At 46.1% G+C, this 18,461-nt stretch overlaps 1 protein-coding gene across 3 annotated transcripts in view; it reads left to right on the top strand.

Annotated features, from left to right (window-relative positions):
• The window catches only part of LOC124719123 (calcium-binding mitochondrial carrier protein Aralar1), a 615,804-nt gene that overhangs the window by 357,889 nt on the left and 239,454 nt on the right, over window positions 1–18,461 (top strand). For 2 of the 3 annotated variants that reach the window (XM_047244817.1, XM_047244816.1), the window contains exon 1: window positions 1,061–1,155. The exons of the other annotated variant lie outside the window; for it this stretch is intronic. In XM_047244817.1, the coding sequence (XP_047100773.1) occupies window positions 1,120–1,155 (36 nt within the window). In that variant the 5' untranslated portion in view covers window positions 1,061–1,119. Of the gene's footprint in view, window positions 1–1,060; window positions 1,156–18,461 lie in introns of those variants that run through there. 3 annotated transcript variants of the gene reach the window in all.

The following is an 18,461-nucleotide window of genomic DNA, read 5'->3' as shown; positions in this document are numbered from 1 at the left end:
AGCCCTTATCGATGATGTTTCGTTGAACGGTTCGCACGCTGACACTTGTTGATGATACAATGAAGGCTTTTACGACCGGATGTTTCAGCTGCTGAGGATTCTTCCGGGTTGTATAGCTGTGGTCCATGGAACTCTTCAATCCCTGACGTTTCGTGCAAGGCTGTACAAATGATTTAATGGAATCGTACCGGAGGTTAAACTAAGCAGCTATAAATGTACATAATAACTTTCGGAAATATTCTAACCTTCAAATGCGATTTTTTTTTTAAGAATTGCGTCGTAGAGCTTTAGGAAGTGGATATCCAAGCTTTGAGCTTCAACTCCTGTAAAAATTACCAAAATTGTAAAGTCCTCACGTCAGCATGGAAACACACATTAATATGTTTAGAAAAAAATTTGAGGTTACCGAGTATATAACCAGATTTGTGACTGGATTCAAGACTGCCGGCCGCTGTGGCCGAGCGGTTCTAGGCGCTTCAGTCCGGAACCGCGCTGCTGCTACGGTCGCAGGTTCGAATCCTGCTTCAGGCATGGATGTGTGTGATGTCCTTAGGTTAGTTAGGTTTAAGTAGTTCTAAGTTCTAGGGGACTGATGACCTCAGAAGTTAAGTGCCATAGTGCTCAGAGCCATTTGAACATACCGACTGTCGTTCTTCCCACGCGCCATTCGCCAGTGGAACGGGAAAGGGGTCATCAGTTAGTAGTATCAAAAGTACCCTCCGCTTGCGGAGAATGATGTAGGCGTAATCAGATGCAGTTGAGTATCACATAGCGTTTTAAGAAGACGACCCTTATCCTGGACCGGGATTTACGTTCAGTTTTTGTCGCAGCATTTGTTAAGCTGGACAGTAGCCTTAATGGCCGGATGCCGCCAGTGTTCGGCCGACGGAACTCGCTTAAGTCGAGTAGTCGACGTCGTCATGAATCGATAGGTCGAACGTCACAGCCGGCGGTCCGGTATCTCTGACGCTGGGAGCGAGAGGGAGAGGGAGAGGGAGAGACGAACAACTGCCGAGGCGTGCTGATAGGCGAGCGGCGGCGCCAGTCTGCGCGAAAGGAGCGTGTGGCGTGCGTGTAGTGTGCGTGTGCGTGACGCGTAGTGCGCGAGCAGCCGGCGCCATGGTGAAGGTGAAGGACGAGCACGGCCGGATGAGGGTACGTAGCCACGCCCCGCGCTGTCTCCTAGCAACGCCACCTGCTGAGCGGCGAATGCCTGAGTTCTGGCCAGCATATCGCAACTAGCTTCACCCTGTGCTAGCACCTGTCTCCTGCACCCATTGGCGCGTGAGTGTCGGGCGTGACGTCACGTGCCGTACCCGAATAGCTGGCTGCGCGCTGTGCTTGCTGGAAGTAGTTCTTCCGTAAGTAGAGGTCAGACCAAGGACTCCCCAGCGCGAGCTGACTGGAGGCAGTCGGACTCGCATTTACCACTTTGGTCCTAAAGTTTGTAGCATTTTCGTTTTGCGTGTTGGTACTCCGATTGCTACGCGTTTATTTATCACTTTCCATTTTTCATTATTGTAGTTGACAGTTGCTGTTTGAGTTTACGTACAGAGGGGTCCAGAAAAATATAGACACTCTTTGTTAGTTAATATCTTTGAAATACAACGACATATCGTTGCAACTTTGCGCGGTAGCGTAGTGCACTGATTTCTCAACACCCCTTGGTGCGCGTTTTCCATCAGATCACAGTGCAGCAATGAATGAAGTAAGATAGTCGTTTGAGCAATGCAAGGCCGCACAGAAATGATACGGCGAGTACGAAAACATCATGGAGGCAGAACGGCAATGGCGTAACGTACACGGAACTCTGCCACCAACGAACAGTTTATCGTATTCGGGACAAACTTGAAGCCGACGGTACTGCTCAGCACGTGTAAGAGGGTTGCAACTTTAAGAGTGGCAACTATTTATTTACGGCTTGTACAAAATACCGGGTGATCAAAAAGTCAGTATAAATTTGAAAACTGAATAAATCACGGAATAATGTAGATAGAGAGGTACAAATTGACATACATGCTTGGAATGACATGAGGTTTTATTAGAACAAAAAAAAATAAACGTTCAAAAAATGTCCGACAGATGGCGCTTCATCTGATCAGAATAGCAATAATTAGCACAACAAAGTAAGACAAAGCAAAGATGATGTTCTTTACAGGAAATGCTCAATATGTCCACCATCATTCCTCAACAATAGCTGTACTCGAGGAATAATGTTGTGAACAGCACTGTAAAGCATGTCCGGAGTTATGGTGAGGCATTGGTGTCGGATGTTGTCTTTCAGCATCCCTAGAGATGTCGGTCGATACACTTGCGACTTCAGGTAACCCCAAAGCCAATAATCGCACGGACTGAGATCTAGGGACCTGGGAGGCCAAGCATGACGAAAGTGGCGGCTGAGCACACGATCATCACCAAACGACGCGCGCAAGAGATCTTTCACGCATATAGCAATACTTTTTTTTGTTCTAACAAAACCATATGTCATTCCAAGCATGAGTGTCAATTTTTACCTCTTTATCTACATTATTCCGTGATTTATTTAGTTTTCAAAATTATACTGACTTTTTGACCACCCGGTATTTACAGCTCTTACAAAATAATACGTGTTTCAAAGTTTTACTGACCTTCAAAGTAGTCACCAGCATTGTGTACAACCCGTTGCCAGCGACTTGGAAGTCGTAGGATACTGTTAGCAGTGGCTGTTGTGTAGACAGTTCGAGCGGCGCGGTCTGTTGCCGGACAAATTTGTAGCAATTCTGAAGCGAATGCCGTGAAGTGTTTCCTTCAGTTTAGAAATCGAGTTGAACTGACGAGGGCTTAAGTCAGGGGAGTGCAGTAGGTGGTATAGCATTTCGCAGCCCCATCAGTCAAACAAATCTACATCTACATTTATACTCCGCAAGCCACCCAACGGTGTGTGGCGGAGGGCACTTTACGTGCCACTGTCATTACCTCCCTTTTCTGTTCCAGTCGCGTATGGTTCGCGGGAAGAACGACTGCCGGAAAGCCTCCGTGCGCACTCGAATCTCTCTAATTTTACATTCATGATCTCCCTGGGAGGTATAAGTGGGGGGAAGCAATATATTCGATACTTCATCCAGAAACGCACCCTCTCGGAACCAAGACAGCACGCTACACCGCGATGCAGAGCACCTCTGTTGCAGAGTCTGCCACTTGAGTTTGCTAAACATCTCTGTAACGCTATCACGGTTATCAAAGAACCCTGTGACGAAACGCGCCGCTCTTCTTTGGATGTTCCCTATTTCCTCTGTCAACCCGATCTGGTACGGATCCCACACTGATGAGCAGTACTCAAGTATAGGTCGAACTAGTGTTTTTTAAGCCACCTCCTTTGTTGATGGACTACATTTTCTAAGGACTTTCCCAATGAATCTCAACCTGGCACCCGCCTTAGCAACAATTAATTTTATATTATCATTCCACTTCAAATCGTTCCGTTCGCATACTCCCAGATATTTTACAACAGTAACTGCTACCAGTGTTCGTTCCGCTATCTTATAATCATACAATAAAGGATCCTTCTTTCTATGTACTCGCAATACATTACATTTGTCTATGTTAAGGGTCAGTTGCCACTCCCTGCACCAAGTACCTATCCGCTGCATATCTTCCTGCATTTCGCTACTATTTTCTAATACTGCAATTTCTCTGTATACTGCAGCATCATCCGCGAAAAGCCGCATGGAACTTGCGACACTATCTACTAGGTCAGTAACAGCTTGCGCTGTACGTGCTTGAGCATTATCCTGCAAAATGACGGACAGGTCCTGCAGAAAGTGTCAGCACTTCTGTCTCTAAGCTGGTCGTAGGTTCTGTTCCAAAAATGAACAGCATAGAGACAGAAGTGATGACAGTTTCTGCAAGACCTGTCCATCATTTTGCAGGACAATGCTCAAGCACGTACAGTGCAATCTGTTACCGGTTTGTTTGACTCATGGAGCTGCTAAGTGCCATACCACCTACTGCACGTCCCTGACTAAAGCCCTCATGCGCTCAACTCGATTTATAAGCTGATGGAAACACTTCACGGTATTCCCTTCAGAACTGCTACAAATTCGTCGGGCAACAGACCGCGCCGCTCGAATTGTGAACACAACTGGCACTGCTAAGAGTATCCTACGACTTCCACGTCGCTGGCAATGGGTTATTCACAATGCTGGTGACTACTCTGAAGGTCAGTAAAACTTCAAACCCTATTCTGTACGAGCCGCAAATAAATAGTTGCCACTAGTAAAGTTCCAACCCTCGTATAAGTAGAGGTCCGACGGCCAAAAACGTCAATGAGTCTACCTTCTAGCGCTGCCGTGTTGCAGCTTTTTACCAGGGCACGTCTGAAATCAGTGAAGCAGGGTGCATGTGAAAGCAGGATAAGCCTATCAAGTGTACCACGGATTGTGAACGCTGCAAAGTGGAAAAGTGTACATTCCAAGATCGCCGCATGCTATGAACGAGGACGACCCGCATCTAAGGATGGACTATCGCGAGTGGTTCGAAATCCTGCTTCGCCAGGATGACTGTCTGCACGGATGATTATATGGTTTGACGAGGTGCAGTTCGAACTGAACGGTACTGTAAACCGCCACAATTGCGTGTACTGGGCTCCTGGAAATTCTCACGTTACGACTGTGAACGTATCAATCTACCAGGTGTTAATATGTGATGTGCTCTGTCATTGCGTGGTGATTGCCCCATTCGCCCTTAAAGGTACAGTAACTGGTGAGATGTATCTTCATATACTGCAAACTTTAATTTTACCTGCCACCCGAGAGATGTTTGGAAATGAAGGATTTTGCCTATAACGTGATGACGCTCTGCCTCATTACCACAGAGATGTCAGAGCCTTCTTGGGTGAAAATACCCGGGCGTGGACAGCTCGAAGAGGAGCTGTTGAGTACCCATCACGGTCTGCAGACGTTACGTCTCTTGGCTTCTAATTATGGGGTGGGACCTTAAAAAATGTTTACCGGCAGAAGCCAGCTACAGTGACCGAGCTACGAGGAACCATCGAAGCGTCCTGTGCCGCTATTACACAGGCAACTCTTAACAGATGTAGCTCGGTCAACAGTTCAGCGGCATCGACGTTGTTTGGCTGATAATGGGGTCACTTTGAACACACAAAATAATCTTCCCCCCCCCCCCCCCCATCTCCCACCCCCGTGAAAGAATAGTAACTGTATGTCATTTTGTGCCAGTAATATTGATAACAGTATGAAAGAGGGTCTACATTTTTCTGGAGCCCTCTGTATCGTCATTTTGTCGTTTGGAGATAGACAGTGGAGCTGTGGACGCTAGAAAATGAGTGCCAAGTGGAGAAATCGGAACATTTCCGACATATTCTTCTGTCTGACTTCAGTAAATGGGTGGGAACACGTGAGACAGCCAGAAACATTTGCGTCGTGTATGGAGCTAATGCCATCGGACAGAGCACCGCAAGAAAATGGTTTCCTCATTTTAAGGAGGATCGTTTTGACATTCGTGACTCTACGTTCAGGAAGACCTTCGGAGTGTGAAGAAGATAAACTGACTGATCGAGAATGATTTAAGACAGTGTACTCGAGAACTGGCCAATGTGGTGAACTGCGATCATTCGACCGTCGTGCGAAATTTGCGTGCAGTGGGGTAGGTTCAAAAATCTGGTCTATGGGTACCGCATGTTCTAAGCCAGAATCACAAAAGTCAGCAGGTAGCCATATGTGCATATCTGCTTGTTCGTCATCAATTGTCTCGTGGACGACACCCACCATTCGTATCCTGTATCGTTACTGGTGTCTTTATGATAACATATGGAAAATAAACGAGTGGTCAGGCCGAAGCAAAGCAGCAGCTCTTACAAAGACCTGCGCGCATCCACAAAAGATAACGTCATGCATCTGGTCAAACAGTGGTGGTATAGTGTACTACGAACTGGTTCCCCGAGATGTAACTATTACTGCTGACATTTATTCTCAGCAACTGAGACGTCTTGCAGACGCAATTCAAGAACAACGACCAGGAAGACTGCGTGAAGTGATGCTACTCGACAGTAACGCCCGCTTTCTTCTGCTAGACTGACAAGAAAGACTATGTGTCGGGTTGGGAAGTCATTCCGCTACCCCTTTATTCATCTGATATTGCGCCCTCATATTTTTACCTTTTCCGCTCTGTATCGAACTACCTTCAAATAACTTCCTTTCCGGATGAAAATGCCCTCCGTAGATGGCTCGACGAGTTCTTCGCCTCAAAATCACGCGATTTCTACAGTCACGGAATGTAAAAGCTACCCCAGCGGTGGCAGCCAGTTGCGAATAGTAAAGGAGAATATATTATTGATGACTAAAGTCTCTGCTGTGTTTATATTAAACCACAGGAAAAACGCTACGAACGTATCCACCAACCCAATACGTTGACATCTGTGCCCTGCTAACCGTATGTGGAGCGGTGGGACAATGACTACTTAGTGGGCTCTATACGCTCTCTGATTAGCCCCTACAGCAGTAGCAGTAGTATATTCAGCGTTTTCAGCATCCCTGCGACACTCTCCCACTGATCAAACAAATCTGTGACCATTCGTGGCTGCACTTCTCTGTGTACGTCCAATAACCACTGTTACTCCTGTTAGGTATGGGTTGCACACACTTGGGTGCGTCACGCGAAACTCTTGTAAGCAGCCTCTCTTGCAGACTGATTGCACTTCCCCAGTATTCTATCAGTGAATCACAGCCTATCACCTGCTTTACCTACGACTCAGCATACATAGACTATCTTGCATTCCACATCCGTACAAAGTGTTACACCTAGGTATTTGTATGAATTGGCTGATTCCAACTGTGGCTCGTTGGGATAGTACTTTTCTTTTTAGTTTTGTGAAGTCGTAAATTTTTCTTTTCTGAAAATTCGCTAATTTCGCAAATCTTTGAATTTCGTCAAGATCTGACTATTACTGCAGCTCTTTGTGGGCGGTACTTCTTTATATAGGGTGCCTCCGTAAGAGCGTGCAAAAATTTAACACAGAAGATGCTCCACTGACCAATTTGAGGTAGGGAACCTGGGGTCAGAGAAACCAGCTCACAGAGGTAATAGGAATAAAATTACCGCACTGCCTACTTTTTTTATTTACATTAGTTAACCGCAGACACCATTTGTACTATATCTTATAAAGATGTGCTGAAACTGACGGCCATCAACCTCAATGTAAGCATGACATCAGCGAACAAGATTCTGACGCTCCCTGGCAAAGATTTCTATTGTGTTTCGTATCACATCACTGGCAGCTACAGTTCTGGCAACTAATTCCATCTCCGTATCCACTAGGGGTCTCATAACCAAGTGACTTTAGATTCCCCATAGGAAATAATGGGATTCAGGTCAGCTGACCTCGCAGGCCGTGGAATAGGACCTCCCAATCCAGCGACCAGGAAACACTGTACCGGTACTGCTCCATCGTATTGTGCTGTAAGGTTCAAAATGGTTCAAATGGCTCTAACCACTATGGGACTTAATGTCTGAGGTCATCAGTCCCCTAGAACTTAGAACTACTTAAACCTAACTAACCTACGGACATCACACATCCATGCCCGAGGCAGGATTCGAACCTGCGACCGTTGCAGCAGCGCGGTTCCGGACTAAAGCGCCTAGATCTGCTCGGCCACAGCGGGCGGCTGTGCTGTAAGTCTCTGAATAGCGCTGAGTAATGAAAGGATATGTCGTTGATTCATAGCACGTTCTCTCATGGGACAGTGTAAATTCGATACAACAGAGCCAACTTATGGGCAAGTAAAGTAAACAAAACTTGCATCATGACTTCCTGGTAGTCAGGATCGTCCTCCTCGTTTCCTTACAAGGAATAAGTAATGTACATGTAAATAAACAGCACAGTACGTGTAAACTTGTACGCACGCTAGTTGTAAATAAGTTGGAAAACTGTAATGCTAGACAAAGCGGTAGACAAGTTTACTTCCGCATCTCCTTCAGCTGGCTTCTCCGAACCCAGGTTTCCCATCTCAGATTGTTCAGTGGAGCATTCTCTCTGTCCTGTCACATTTTTGCACGCTCTTACGAAAACTGCAGATAACTGCATCATCTCAAAAAAAAATCTGAAGTTGCTATTAATAGTGTCTACATGATTATTAATACGTAACATGAACAGCAAGCGTCCCAAGATATTTCCTTATTTAACCCCTACTATATTTATTGGTTCAAATGGCTCTGAGCACTATGGGACTTAACATCTGAGGTCATCAGTCCCCTAGAACTTAGAACGACTTAAACCTAACTAACCTAAGGACATGACACACACCCATGCCCGAGGCAGGATTCGAACCTGCGACCGTAGCGGTCGCGCGGTTCCAGACTGAAGCGCCTAGAACCGCACGACCACACCGGCCGGCTATATTTATTGAATGTAGTCATTATGAATTAACTTAGAAATGTTATCTACTGAAATATCGTATGAATAGATTAAGTGGCAAGATCTATATTCACTCGAGATCGTGAAGTTCGTCTATAAATCTTTCGTCATGTTTGTTTCTATTAAGGACAGCGTGCTGTACGGCCGTGTCAATGAGAAGCAAGATAGGAGGGGGCAGCATCGGTCGTCTTTTTTATCTGTTTACTGCAGATCGATTTCAGCCACTGTCTAGCTGCGTTCAGTGTTATACGAACAAAAGAATATAATGAGAATCAGACATTGAAATATAAATTACGATCAGATCACAAATACGTCAGCTTGTTAAAAAAAAAAAAAAAATGGTGGTAAGGACTATGGGACCAAACTGCTGAGGTCATCGGTCCGTAGGCTTACACACTAATTAATCTAACTTAATCTAAGTTACGATAAGGACAACACACACACACATGCCCGACGGACGACCCGAACCTCCGACGGGGGAAGCCACGCGAACTGTGACAAGACGCCTAGACCGTGCAACTACCCCGCTCCGCCCATCAGCTTGTAAACCGCAAATTTCCATACTAGTTATATCCAAGTCAAGATGACCCGCCGTAAATGATATCGCACATGGTGCCACATTGTCGCTACAGTCAACAAACAGTTAAACTGAGCTTGCTGCTCAAATTTCGATGCAAATAACCTCGGTATGTGATTCCAGTAGTAAGTAGCCCTTTCTTTACTGTGGTTAGTTGTATACTAATTTTTTTTAATGGTGGGTGGTATTTGAACGAGATGGTGCACCGCCACATTTCCGGTTATTTGTTTGTCAGTTCTTGGATGGAAATATTCCGGACGGATGGATCGGTACAGTATCATGGCCACCACGTTCATCACGCATAGTCCCTCTTGATTTTTTTTTTTTTTTGTACGGTTATATTAAGTATCCATTAGTTACTTCGCCAGTTCCTCGTGTGCAAACTATTGCGGCACGAATTCGAGATGCTGTAGACGGGATGACGGAATATATGTTGGCAAAGACATGGAGAGAAATTGAGTACCGCCTGCCCTAGACCTTCCAAGCGAAACAAACGGAACACGTGTGAAATTGTATGCAAAAGAAATCTTAATGAGTTACGCTACCACTTGCAACAGACCTCACAGCTGTTTACAGGATGGTCAGAAACAGTCTAAAGAGCTTGTGAGAGTGTTGGAGGGTAGGTTGTGCGGAGAAATAACTCTTAAGGAAAAACTTCGATAAGTTGCGCCGATTACGAGTTAATTAGCATTGAAGTTAGCCCTGTATTCAAGCGTCTCGCCATGTACAATTACTCTTAGTTCTCATAACGTAGACGATAGCGCACGAGACTGCTCAGCCTTTGCCCCTGAATCGATCCTTACTATCATCCAATGTCCAATTTTTGTGTCGCTCTCTTGTTCGGTATAAGGAAACCAAACGAAGAACACCCTTGGCGATAACGTCTCTGGCTTTGCATTTCTGGACGCAACTGACTGGCCAAGTTCGATACTACACTACTGGCCATTAAAATTGCTACACCAAGAAGAAATGCAGATGATAAACGGGTATTCATTCGACAAATGTAATAGAACTGACATGTGATTACATTTTCACGCAATTTGGGCACATAGATCCTGAGAAATCAGTACCCAGAACAACCACATCTGGCCGTAATAACGGTCTTGATACGCCTGGGCATTGAGTCAAACAGAGCTTGGATGGCGTCTACAGGTACAGCTGCACATGCAGGTTCAAGACGATACCACAGTTCATCAAGCATAGTGACTGGCGTATTATGACGAGCCAGTTGCTCGGCCAACATTGACCAGACGTTTTCAAATGGCGAGAGATCTGGAGAATGTGCTGGCCATGGCAGCAGTCGAACATTTTCTGTATCCAGAAAGGCCCGTACAGGACCTGCAACATGGGGTCGTGCATTATCCTGCTGAAATGTAGGGTTTCACAGGGATCGAATGAAGGCTAGAGCCACGGGTCGTAACACGTCTTAAATGTAACGTCCACTGTTCAAAGTGCCGTCACTGCGAACAAGAGGTGACAGAGACGTGTAACCAATGGCACCCCATACCATCACGCCGGGTGATACTCCAGTACGGCGATGACGAATGCACGCTTCCAATGTGCGTTCACCGCGATGTCGCCAAACACGGATGCGACCATCATGATGCTGTAAACAGAACCTGGATTCATCCGAAAAAAAAGACGTTTTCCCATTCGTGCACCCAGGTTCGTCGTTGAGTACACCATCGCAGGCGCTCCTGTCTCTGATGCAGCGTCAGGGGTAGCCGCAGCCGTGGTCTCCGAGCTGATAGTCCATGCTGCTGCAAACGTCGTCGAACTGTTCGTGCTGATGGTTGTTGTCTTGCAAACGTCCCCATCTGTTGACTCAGGGATCGAGACGTGGCTGCACGATCCGTTACAGCCATGAGGATAAGATGCCTGTCATCTCGACTGCTAGTGATACGAGGCCGTTGGGATCCAGCACGGCGTTCTGTATTACCCTCCTGAAACCACCGATTCCATATTCTGTTAAGTCATTGGATCTCGACCAACGCGAGCAGCTGTGTCGTGATACGATAAACCGCAATCGCGATAGGCTACAATCCGACCTTTATCAAAGTCGGAATCGTGATGGTACGCATTTCTCCTCCTTTCACGAGGCATCACAACAACGTTTCAACAGGCGACGCCGGTCAACTGCTGTTTGTGGTTGAGAAATCAGTTGGAAACTTTCCTCATGTCAGCACGTTGTAGGTGTCGCCACCGGCGCCAACCTCGTGTGAATTCTCTGAAAAGCTGATCATTTGCGTATCACAGGATCTTCTTCCTGTCGGTTAAATTTCACGTCTGTAGCACGTTATCTTCGTGGTGTAGCAATTCTAATGACCAGTAGTGTAATTAACTCGGAAACGGCGAAATGTACGGAATTTTTTCCCTAACAGTTATTTCGCAGCACATCCTGTCTTGCAGCACCCTCACAAGCTCTTAAGACTACTTCCGACCTCCCTGTATAACACAGTTCCTTATAGGTAAAGTTTTATAGACACAGAAATGCATTCTGACCCAAATGATTCAAGCATTATCATTCAGACGGTTTTACGTGATTCAGACACCTAATAACAAGAAAATAATCGAAATTGTAATTGTGGATTCTATGAGTTAGTAGATTTGAACATTAAAAAGCGACGATAATCTCGCTGAAGGTACAACAACTTATCGTAATTGGCTCTCATTCACGTGGAGCCAGCGTTTTGAATTTGGCTCCAGGTGGACCGTGGCGCTGCTGACGTCACAGTGGAATCGCTGCTGCTGCAGCAGCCGTGTTGGCGTAACCTCCTCTTACCTCCCCTCCCCCTCCCACACGGACCCTCCCTCACTCAATTCTCAGCTGCGTCTGTCTCCTCAGATGGCGGGACTTGTGTTCCGTCTGCACTAGCTAACTGCTCTGCTGCCGCTTGGGGGGCAGTGCCATCGCCTGATGAAGACATACGGGCACAGTCTAAAGACGCCCAAACATTTTGTCAGACTTAACTGTGCTTGCCAAATATTTTACCGCGTTCGGAGCAGTTTGACGTGTTTGTCAAACATAGAGCGCGTTTGACGTGTTTGCGAGAAATAGTGATTGAAGGAAAGTTCTACAAGGTGCCAGACGTTGTTTGTTTCGACGTTTCGCGCCATTGTTCAGTGAAAAATTGTTTTATTACGATTTAACTCACTGTACCGTGATTTCCCACTACTATGAAAACTATGATCAAGGATAAAAACAAAATAGCTCTGACAGTTACCAAAGTGGTAGAAGTATTACATCTTTACCAGCCGTACACAGGGTGGAGCGAAATTCGGGCACTCCAGCTTCGTAGCGCGCAGCGCGACTCCTCACATGCGAGTGATAAAAAAAAAAAGTCTGTCACAAAATTTCGTCTGGCGAGTATATCCGGCAGAAAAAGGACGTTAAAGAGCGGCAATCTGGCAATACCGTAACAACACGTATGGTAACCACATCTGACAGCACATATTAATCGTACTGCACAAAATTTACAACATTTTGTAACGCTGAACACAACAAACACGTGGTTAGACAAAATAAGAAATAGCCGGCCGCGGTGGCCGTGCGATTCTAGGCGCTCAGTCCGGAACCGCGCGACTGCTACGGTCGCAGGCTCGAATCATGCTTCTGGCATGGATGTGTGTGATGTCATTAGGTTAGTTAGGTTTAAGTAGTTCTAAGTTCTAGGGGACTGATGACCTCAGACGTTCAGTCCCATAGTGCTCAGAGCCATTTGAACCATTTTGAGCCAGAGGACCCACTGCAATCGCTGTTGACGATTAAGATGCCAGATACTGTATCATTTGGATTACATTTCCCAAATAAATACATTCTTGAATCCAGGATCGAACCCTCGACCTCCTGCATGCTAACCCAAAACTCTGTCCACTGCACCAACTTTACAGCACGACCAAACTTGTTGACAGAGGTAGTTACCATACAGTGTTGCCAGACTGCCACTCTTTAACGTCCTTATTCTGCCGGATGTAGTCGCCAGAAGAAATTTTGTGACACTTTTTTCGCTGGCATGTGGGGAAGAGTCGCGCTGCGAAGCCCGATTGCGCGAATTTCGCTTCACCCTGTATTACGCATGAAGAGGTTAGGAAATAAATCAATACTTTACGCATACAGTGATACAGAAGCGGAGTGGAATGAAATAAAAGAAATCGAAGTTGTCCGGTTTTTCCACAGACCGTGTGGGCTATACTGTATGTTCCCACGTTGCGGTATTTTAATGACCTGTCGTTAGAGGCCCAAGTAGAAGAGAATAAATTTTCGCATAATTGTGTCTTCTTTTTCAGTGTGAGGGCAAAGTTACGCTGAAAAAGTTATTAAATGTCGTTGTTCATCCGGAGAAAGTTGATGTATTCAGCAGGTTCTGAGCGAAACATTTCCATTAATAGGTTTGCAGTTGCAAATTTCTCATTTTAAACCATTCCCTTTGACCGACGTCTTGTTTGTTTGTTTTTTTTTCTTTTTTTTTCTTTTCAGTGCCAGAGTCAATGTTAGAAATGCTTTATCCGCATTTGTAGCCATTCCCACCAGTGCGCAAAAAACGGCACACGCGAAAGCCTCTGCTTTAAAAGTAAGGTTAAATTGGCAAGTTTCCGTAGTACGTGTGCGGGCTCGTTTGTCACGTCCGTGGCTAGGTACGAGCGAACTAGAGAGCCAAGTTTGCTCTTTTAGGAAGGACTGGATAAGTTTTAAAAAGCTTCATTGTCCATTAGGTGAAAGTTGGCGTAATAATCGTGTTCTGAGAGTAACATATCCTCTAGCATATTTTCAAGGGTAAATGTCATTTTATGGCGTTTCCTGGAGCAGAGTCTTGTTTTCTTCTTCTTCTTCTTCTTCTTCTTCTTCTTCAAACACAGTGCCAAAGTCAATACGAGGACTGCATTGTCTGCATTTGCGGCCGTTCTCGCTACTCTCCACACACTCACAAACACACATAGCATGTGCATCAAAGTGAAAAACTGACAAACATTGTTTCAACGTGTACCGGCTTGCTAGGCAAGTCCATGGCTAGATACAAACGATTTTGCCGGACACTTTTGATCGTTTACGTGGTCTTCGCGCAGTCACGGCTTCCCTGCACAGTTTTGTTATACTCTGCGACAACAGCGCTCCAAGTGGACAGGAACCTACACTTCTGAGTATTTAGTAAACGTAAACATGATCCGTTGTAGGCAGCGTACTATGGACCATGTTTACGTTTATTGAGGATCTGGGGGCTGTGGATCCCTACAAATACAAAATTTTAATTGGCTCTGAGTACTATGGGACTTAACATCTGAGCTCATCAGTCCCCTAGAACTTAGAACTATTTAAACCTAACTAACCTAAGGACATCACACACATTCATGCCCAAGGCAGGATTCGAACCTGCGACCGTAGCGGTCGCGCGGTTCCAGACTGAAGCGCCTAGAACCGCTCGGCTGTTCCGGCCGGCTAAATTTTAATTACTTCTGAATACGATATCGGATGAGTGCGAATCGTATCGTATGTACAAGGTGTTCAGAAATTCCCCTTACAAACTTCAAAGATTTGTAGAGAGGAGTGAGTACATAATACACATGTCAACAAAAGTTTTGCATCATGCCGGTTCCCAGAACTCCTGAAGATAGATGTTGACTGTGGGTACTGTATCACAGACACAGTCCCTATGACCGTTCATAAATGTCACCAAACCCGTCGAAAGAGGCAAACAACCATGCATGAGCAGCGACTATTAAACGGAGGGGTTCCGACAGCCGATCATTTCCATTCATTCCACCAGGAAGGAGGTACACGGCTCATGTTGTCTGTAGTTCAACCATGTCTAGACGGTCAGTACCGCGGTTCATCCGCGTCCGCATTGTTACTTTGTGCAAGGAAGGGCTCTCAACAAGGGAAGTGTCCAGGCGTCTCGGAGAGAAACAAAGCGAGGAGGTACAGAGAGATAGGAACTGTTGATGACATGCCTCGCTCAGGCCACCCAAAGGCTACTACTTCAGTCGATGACCGATACCTACGGATTATGGTTCGGAGGAACCCTGCCAGCAACGCCACCATGTTGAATAATGCTTTTCGTGCAGCCACAGGATGTCGTGTTACGACTCAAACTGTGCGCAATAGGCTGCATGTTGCGCAGCTTCATTCCCAACGTCCGCGGCGAGGTCAATCTTTGCAACCACGACACCATGCAGCCCGGTACAGGTGGGCCCAACAACATGCCGAATAGACCGCTCAGGATTGACATCACGTTTTCTTCACCGATGAGTGTCGCATACGCCTTCAACCAGACAATCGTCGGAGACGTGTTTGGACGCAACTCGGTCAGGCTGAACGCCTTAGACCAGAGCCGGCCAAACGCTGCACAGTGTGCAGACGTGCGGAAGTGCTGCACATGTGCGCACCTGTGTGACAGCGAGCGACAGCGACATCTGTTATTAGACATGTGTCCTAAATGAACGGCGGCGGCTCCACTCCCCTGTTTATGTGGTACAAGCAAGAGCGCAACATACCCAGTCTCGTTTACCCCTGGTAACCGTAACCTTAAGAGAGAAGTACTGAGAAATGGCAGGTACTGTGAAAAAGCAAAGGACGGGAGATCTATGTTCTCAGTCGTTTAAAAGTGACTGGGAACTTCAATTCTTTTTTGTAGCCGTTGGTGAAAACTCACAGTGTTTGCTATGCCGCCGAATAATAGGCGGCCAGCGTAAGTTTTCAATTGAAAGACACTACAATGCATATCACAAAGACGAGTGTAGTGTACTCAAGAGTGAAGAACGGCAAACAAAATTAAATGTCCTGAAGAAAATGGATGAGACACATCAACTCGATTGTCATTTCTCATGACCAGTGATAAACGTGTTTGGATTTATTCCTTTCATAATTAAAAATTATTGTTTATTAACTGTGCATTATTGTCTCATTCTGCTCCATATTACATTATTATCAGGAAAGTTGGTCATTAAACCGATTGTTCCAATGTATACTTACATTTAGGGTTTTTTATAAATGTGTGAAGGGCTACGCTCAGTTGTAGTCGATAAAACGTAACATTCCTCTAATTGTCGGTTATTATGCAGATTTCAGACGGGGCTGATGAAAGATGTAGCAATAATGGTATTGAAGTAACAGGTGATCATCAAGAGGACTGCGGTTATCATTCTGTTCAGAGGTCAGTGAGACAGAAATTATATGGGAGTAACAGAGGGCGCCGAGAATTAGTTATAGGAAACCTTGCATTAGTTTAATGTTATTTGAAATCATGAATAAGGTTCGTTGGAAGTCGCTAAGTGCTCTCTTTCTTAAATCAAAAACATTACTTGTATTTACGTGCCGTCAGTCAAGTTGCCTTAATAAAAACCTACGGTTGTTAACTGTTTTACTTGTCTTACCGGGTTAAACTGTTAACATAAAAGTAGACGTCTCAATGAGTAGACTGTGACAGTATTTTAAATGTTTAATACGCGAAATGCCTTCCCATGGTTGGCTTGCAAGCTGTGGAAAGAGCACTAGAATGCGCCGGTACAGAGTACGTCAGCAAGTGGATAAAGCGACATCTGTGCGTAGACACATGCACTACATGAATGCTGACGGCTGCGGCGTGCACGCTGTGACCCGGAAGTTGCACATGTGCAGGAGCACCGCACGCGTGCAGAATTTCTGGCCGGCCCTGCCTTAGACACTCTGTCCAGTGAGTGTAGCAAGGTGGATGTTTCCTGATGTTTTGGGGTGGCATTATGTGGGGCCGACGTACGCCGCTGGTGGTCATGGAAGGCGCCGTAACGGCGTACAATACGTGAATGCCATCCTCCGACCTATAGTTTAACCATATCGGCAGCGTATTGGCGAGGCATTCGTCTTCGTGGACGACAAGCAAAGCACTATGGGAGTTAAGATCTGAGGTCATCAGTCCCCTAGACTTAGAACTACTTAAACCTAACTAACCTAAGGACATCACACACATCCATGCCCGTGGCAGGATTCGAACCTGCGACCGTAGCAGCAGCGTAGTTCCGGATTGAAGCGCCTAGAACCGCTCAGCCACAGCGGCCGGTGTGGACGACAATTCGCGCCCCCATCGTGCACATCTTGTGAATGACTTCCTTCAGCATAACGACATCGCTCGACTAGAGTGGCCAGTATGTTCTCCAGACATGAACCCTCTCTAACATGCCTGGGATAGATTGAAAAAGGGCTGTTTATGGACAACGTGACCCACCAACCACTCTGATGGATCTGCGCCGAACCGCTGTTGAGGAGTGGGACAGTCTGGGCCGACAGTGCCTTCATGAATTTGTGGATAGTATGCCACGACGAATACGGGCATGCATCAATGCAAGAGAACGTGCTACTGGGTATTAGAGGTACCGATGTGTACACCACCTCCGAAGGTCTCACTGTATGGTTGTACAACATGCAATGAGCAATAACAAGGGCGGAAATGATGTTTGTGTGTATTCAAATTTTCTGTACCGGTTCCGGAACTCTCGGAACCGAGGTGATGCAAAACTTTTTTTTGATGTGTGTATTTTGAATAGGAACCCATGTCCGGAAATGTACAGTTTTCGTTCTAAAACTGTTAGAATTCGTATGTGTAGCGCGTGCACGCTTGCTGAAGGAAAGAGGAAAACCTCGGAGTTGTTTGTGGTGGTGTGCAATAGGGTAGGCGGTCGCCTGACGTCACTTGACGTCTGTCTTGCTGCGAGAAACCGGGCGCGCGGTGTTACCATGGAGCACCTCAGTCCTGCCTCATCACGGTGGAGGTACCTGCTTCTCGGAACCGCTGCGTAACGTGGGCAACAAGTTTGTGCGGTGGCGTGCCGCGTTGCGTGAAACGTTCGTGGTACAGCCGACTAGCAGCTCTGCCGTTACCTCGAGCTTCACCGTACACAAGGAGCATGCCTGTGCAATCGGAAAACGTGTACCGAACCACGTTTACAGTATTGCACAGGCATTAAAAAGTAATAAATGGATGTTTCGTTGTGTTTACTTTCGAATTGTTACCTGATATTTGCGATACATCACGCCTAGTTATATTCTACAAGCAGAAGTGAAAGAGTTAAACATCTGAATTGGAACCGTCATAGAACGGAAACGGTACGTTTTCGGACATGAGATCCTATTGAAAATATTATGTAATCGCGTCCTGTATGAGTCCCAGATGTTTGTAACGGAAATTTTCGAACACCTTGGAGTGATTTGTAACGTAGGTTTTACAACGGATAGTGTACGTACAGCCGGCTGGGGTGGCCGAGCGGTTCTAGGCACTGCAGTCTGGAACCGCGCCACCGTGACGGTCGCAGGTTCGAATCCTGCCTCGGGCATGGATGTGTGTGTGATGTCCTTAGGTTAGTTAGGTTTAAGTAGTTGTAAGTTCTAGGGGACTGATGACCTCAGATGTTAAGTCCCATAGTGCTCAGAGCCATTTGAAGTGTACGTACGAGGGGTGTTTGAAAAGTGCACGGTCCGAGAGATGGCACCACCGGCGAATATCGAGG

Source organism: Schistocerca piceifrons, chromosome 10 (genome assembly GCF_021461385.2).
Source record: "Schistocerca piceifrons isolate TAMUIC-IGC-003096 chromosome 10, iqSchPice1.1, whole genome shotgun sequence".
Lineage (NCBI taxonomy): Eukaryota > Metazoa > Arthropoda > Insecta > Orthoptera > Acrididae > Schistocerca > Schistocerca piceifrons.
The sequence above is the reverse complement of the archived record's forward strand: the minus strand, read 5'-3'. Positions and strand labels throughout refer to the sequence as shown.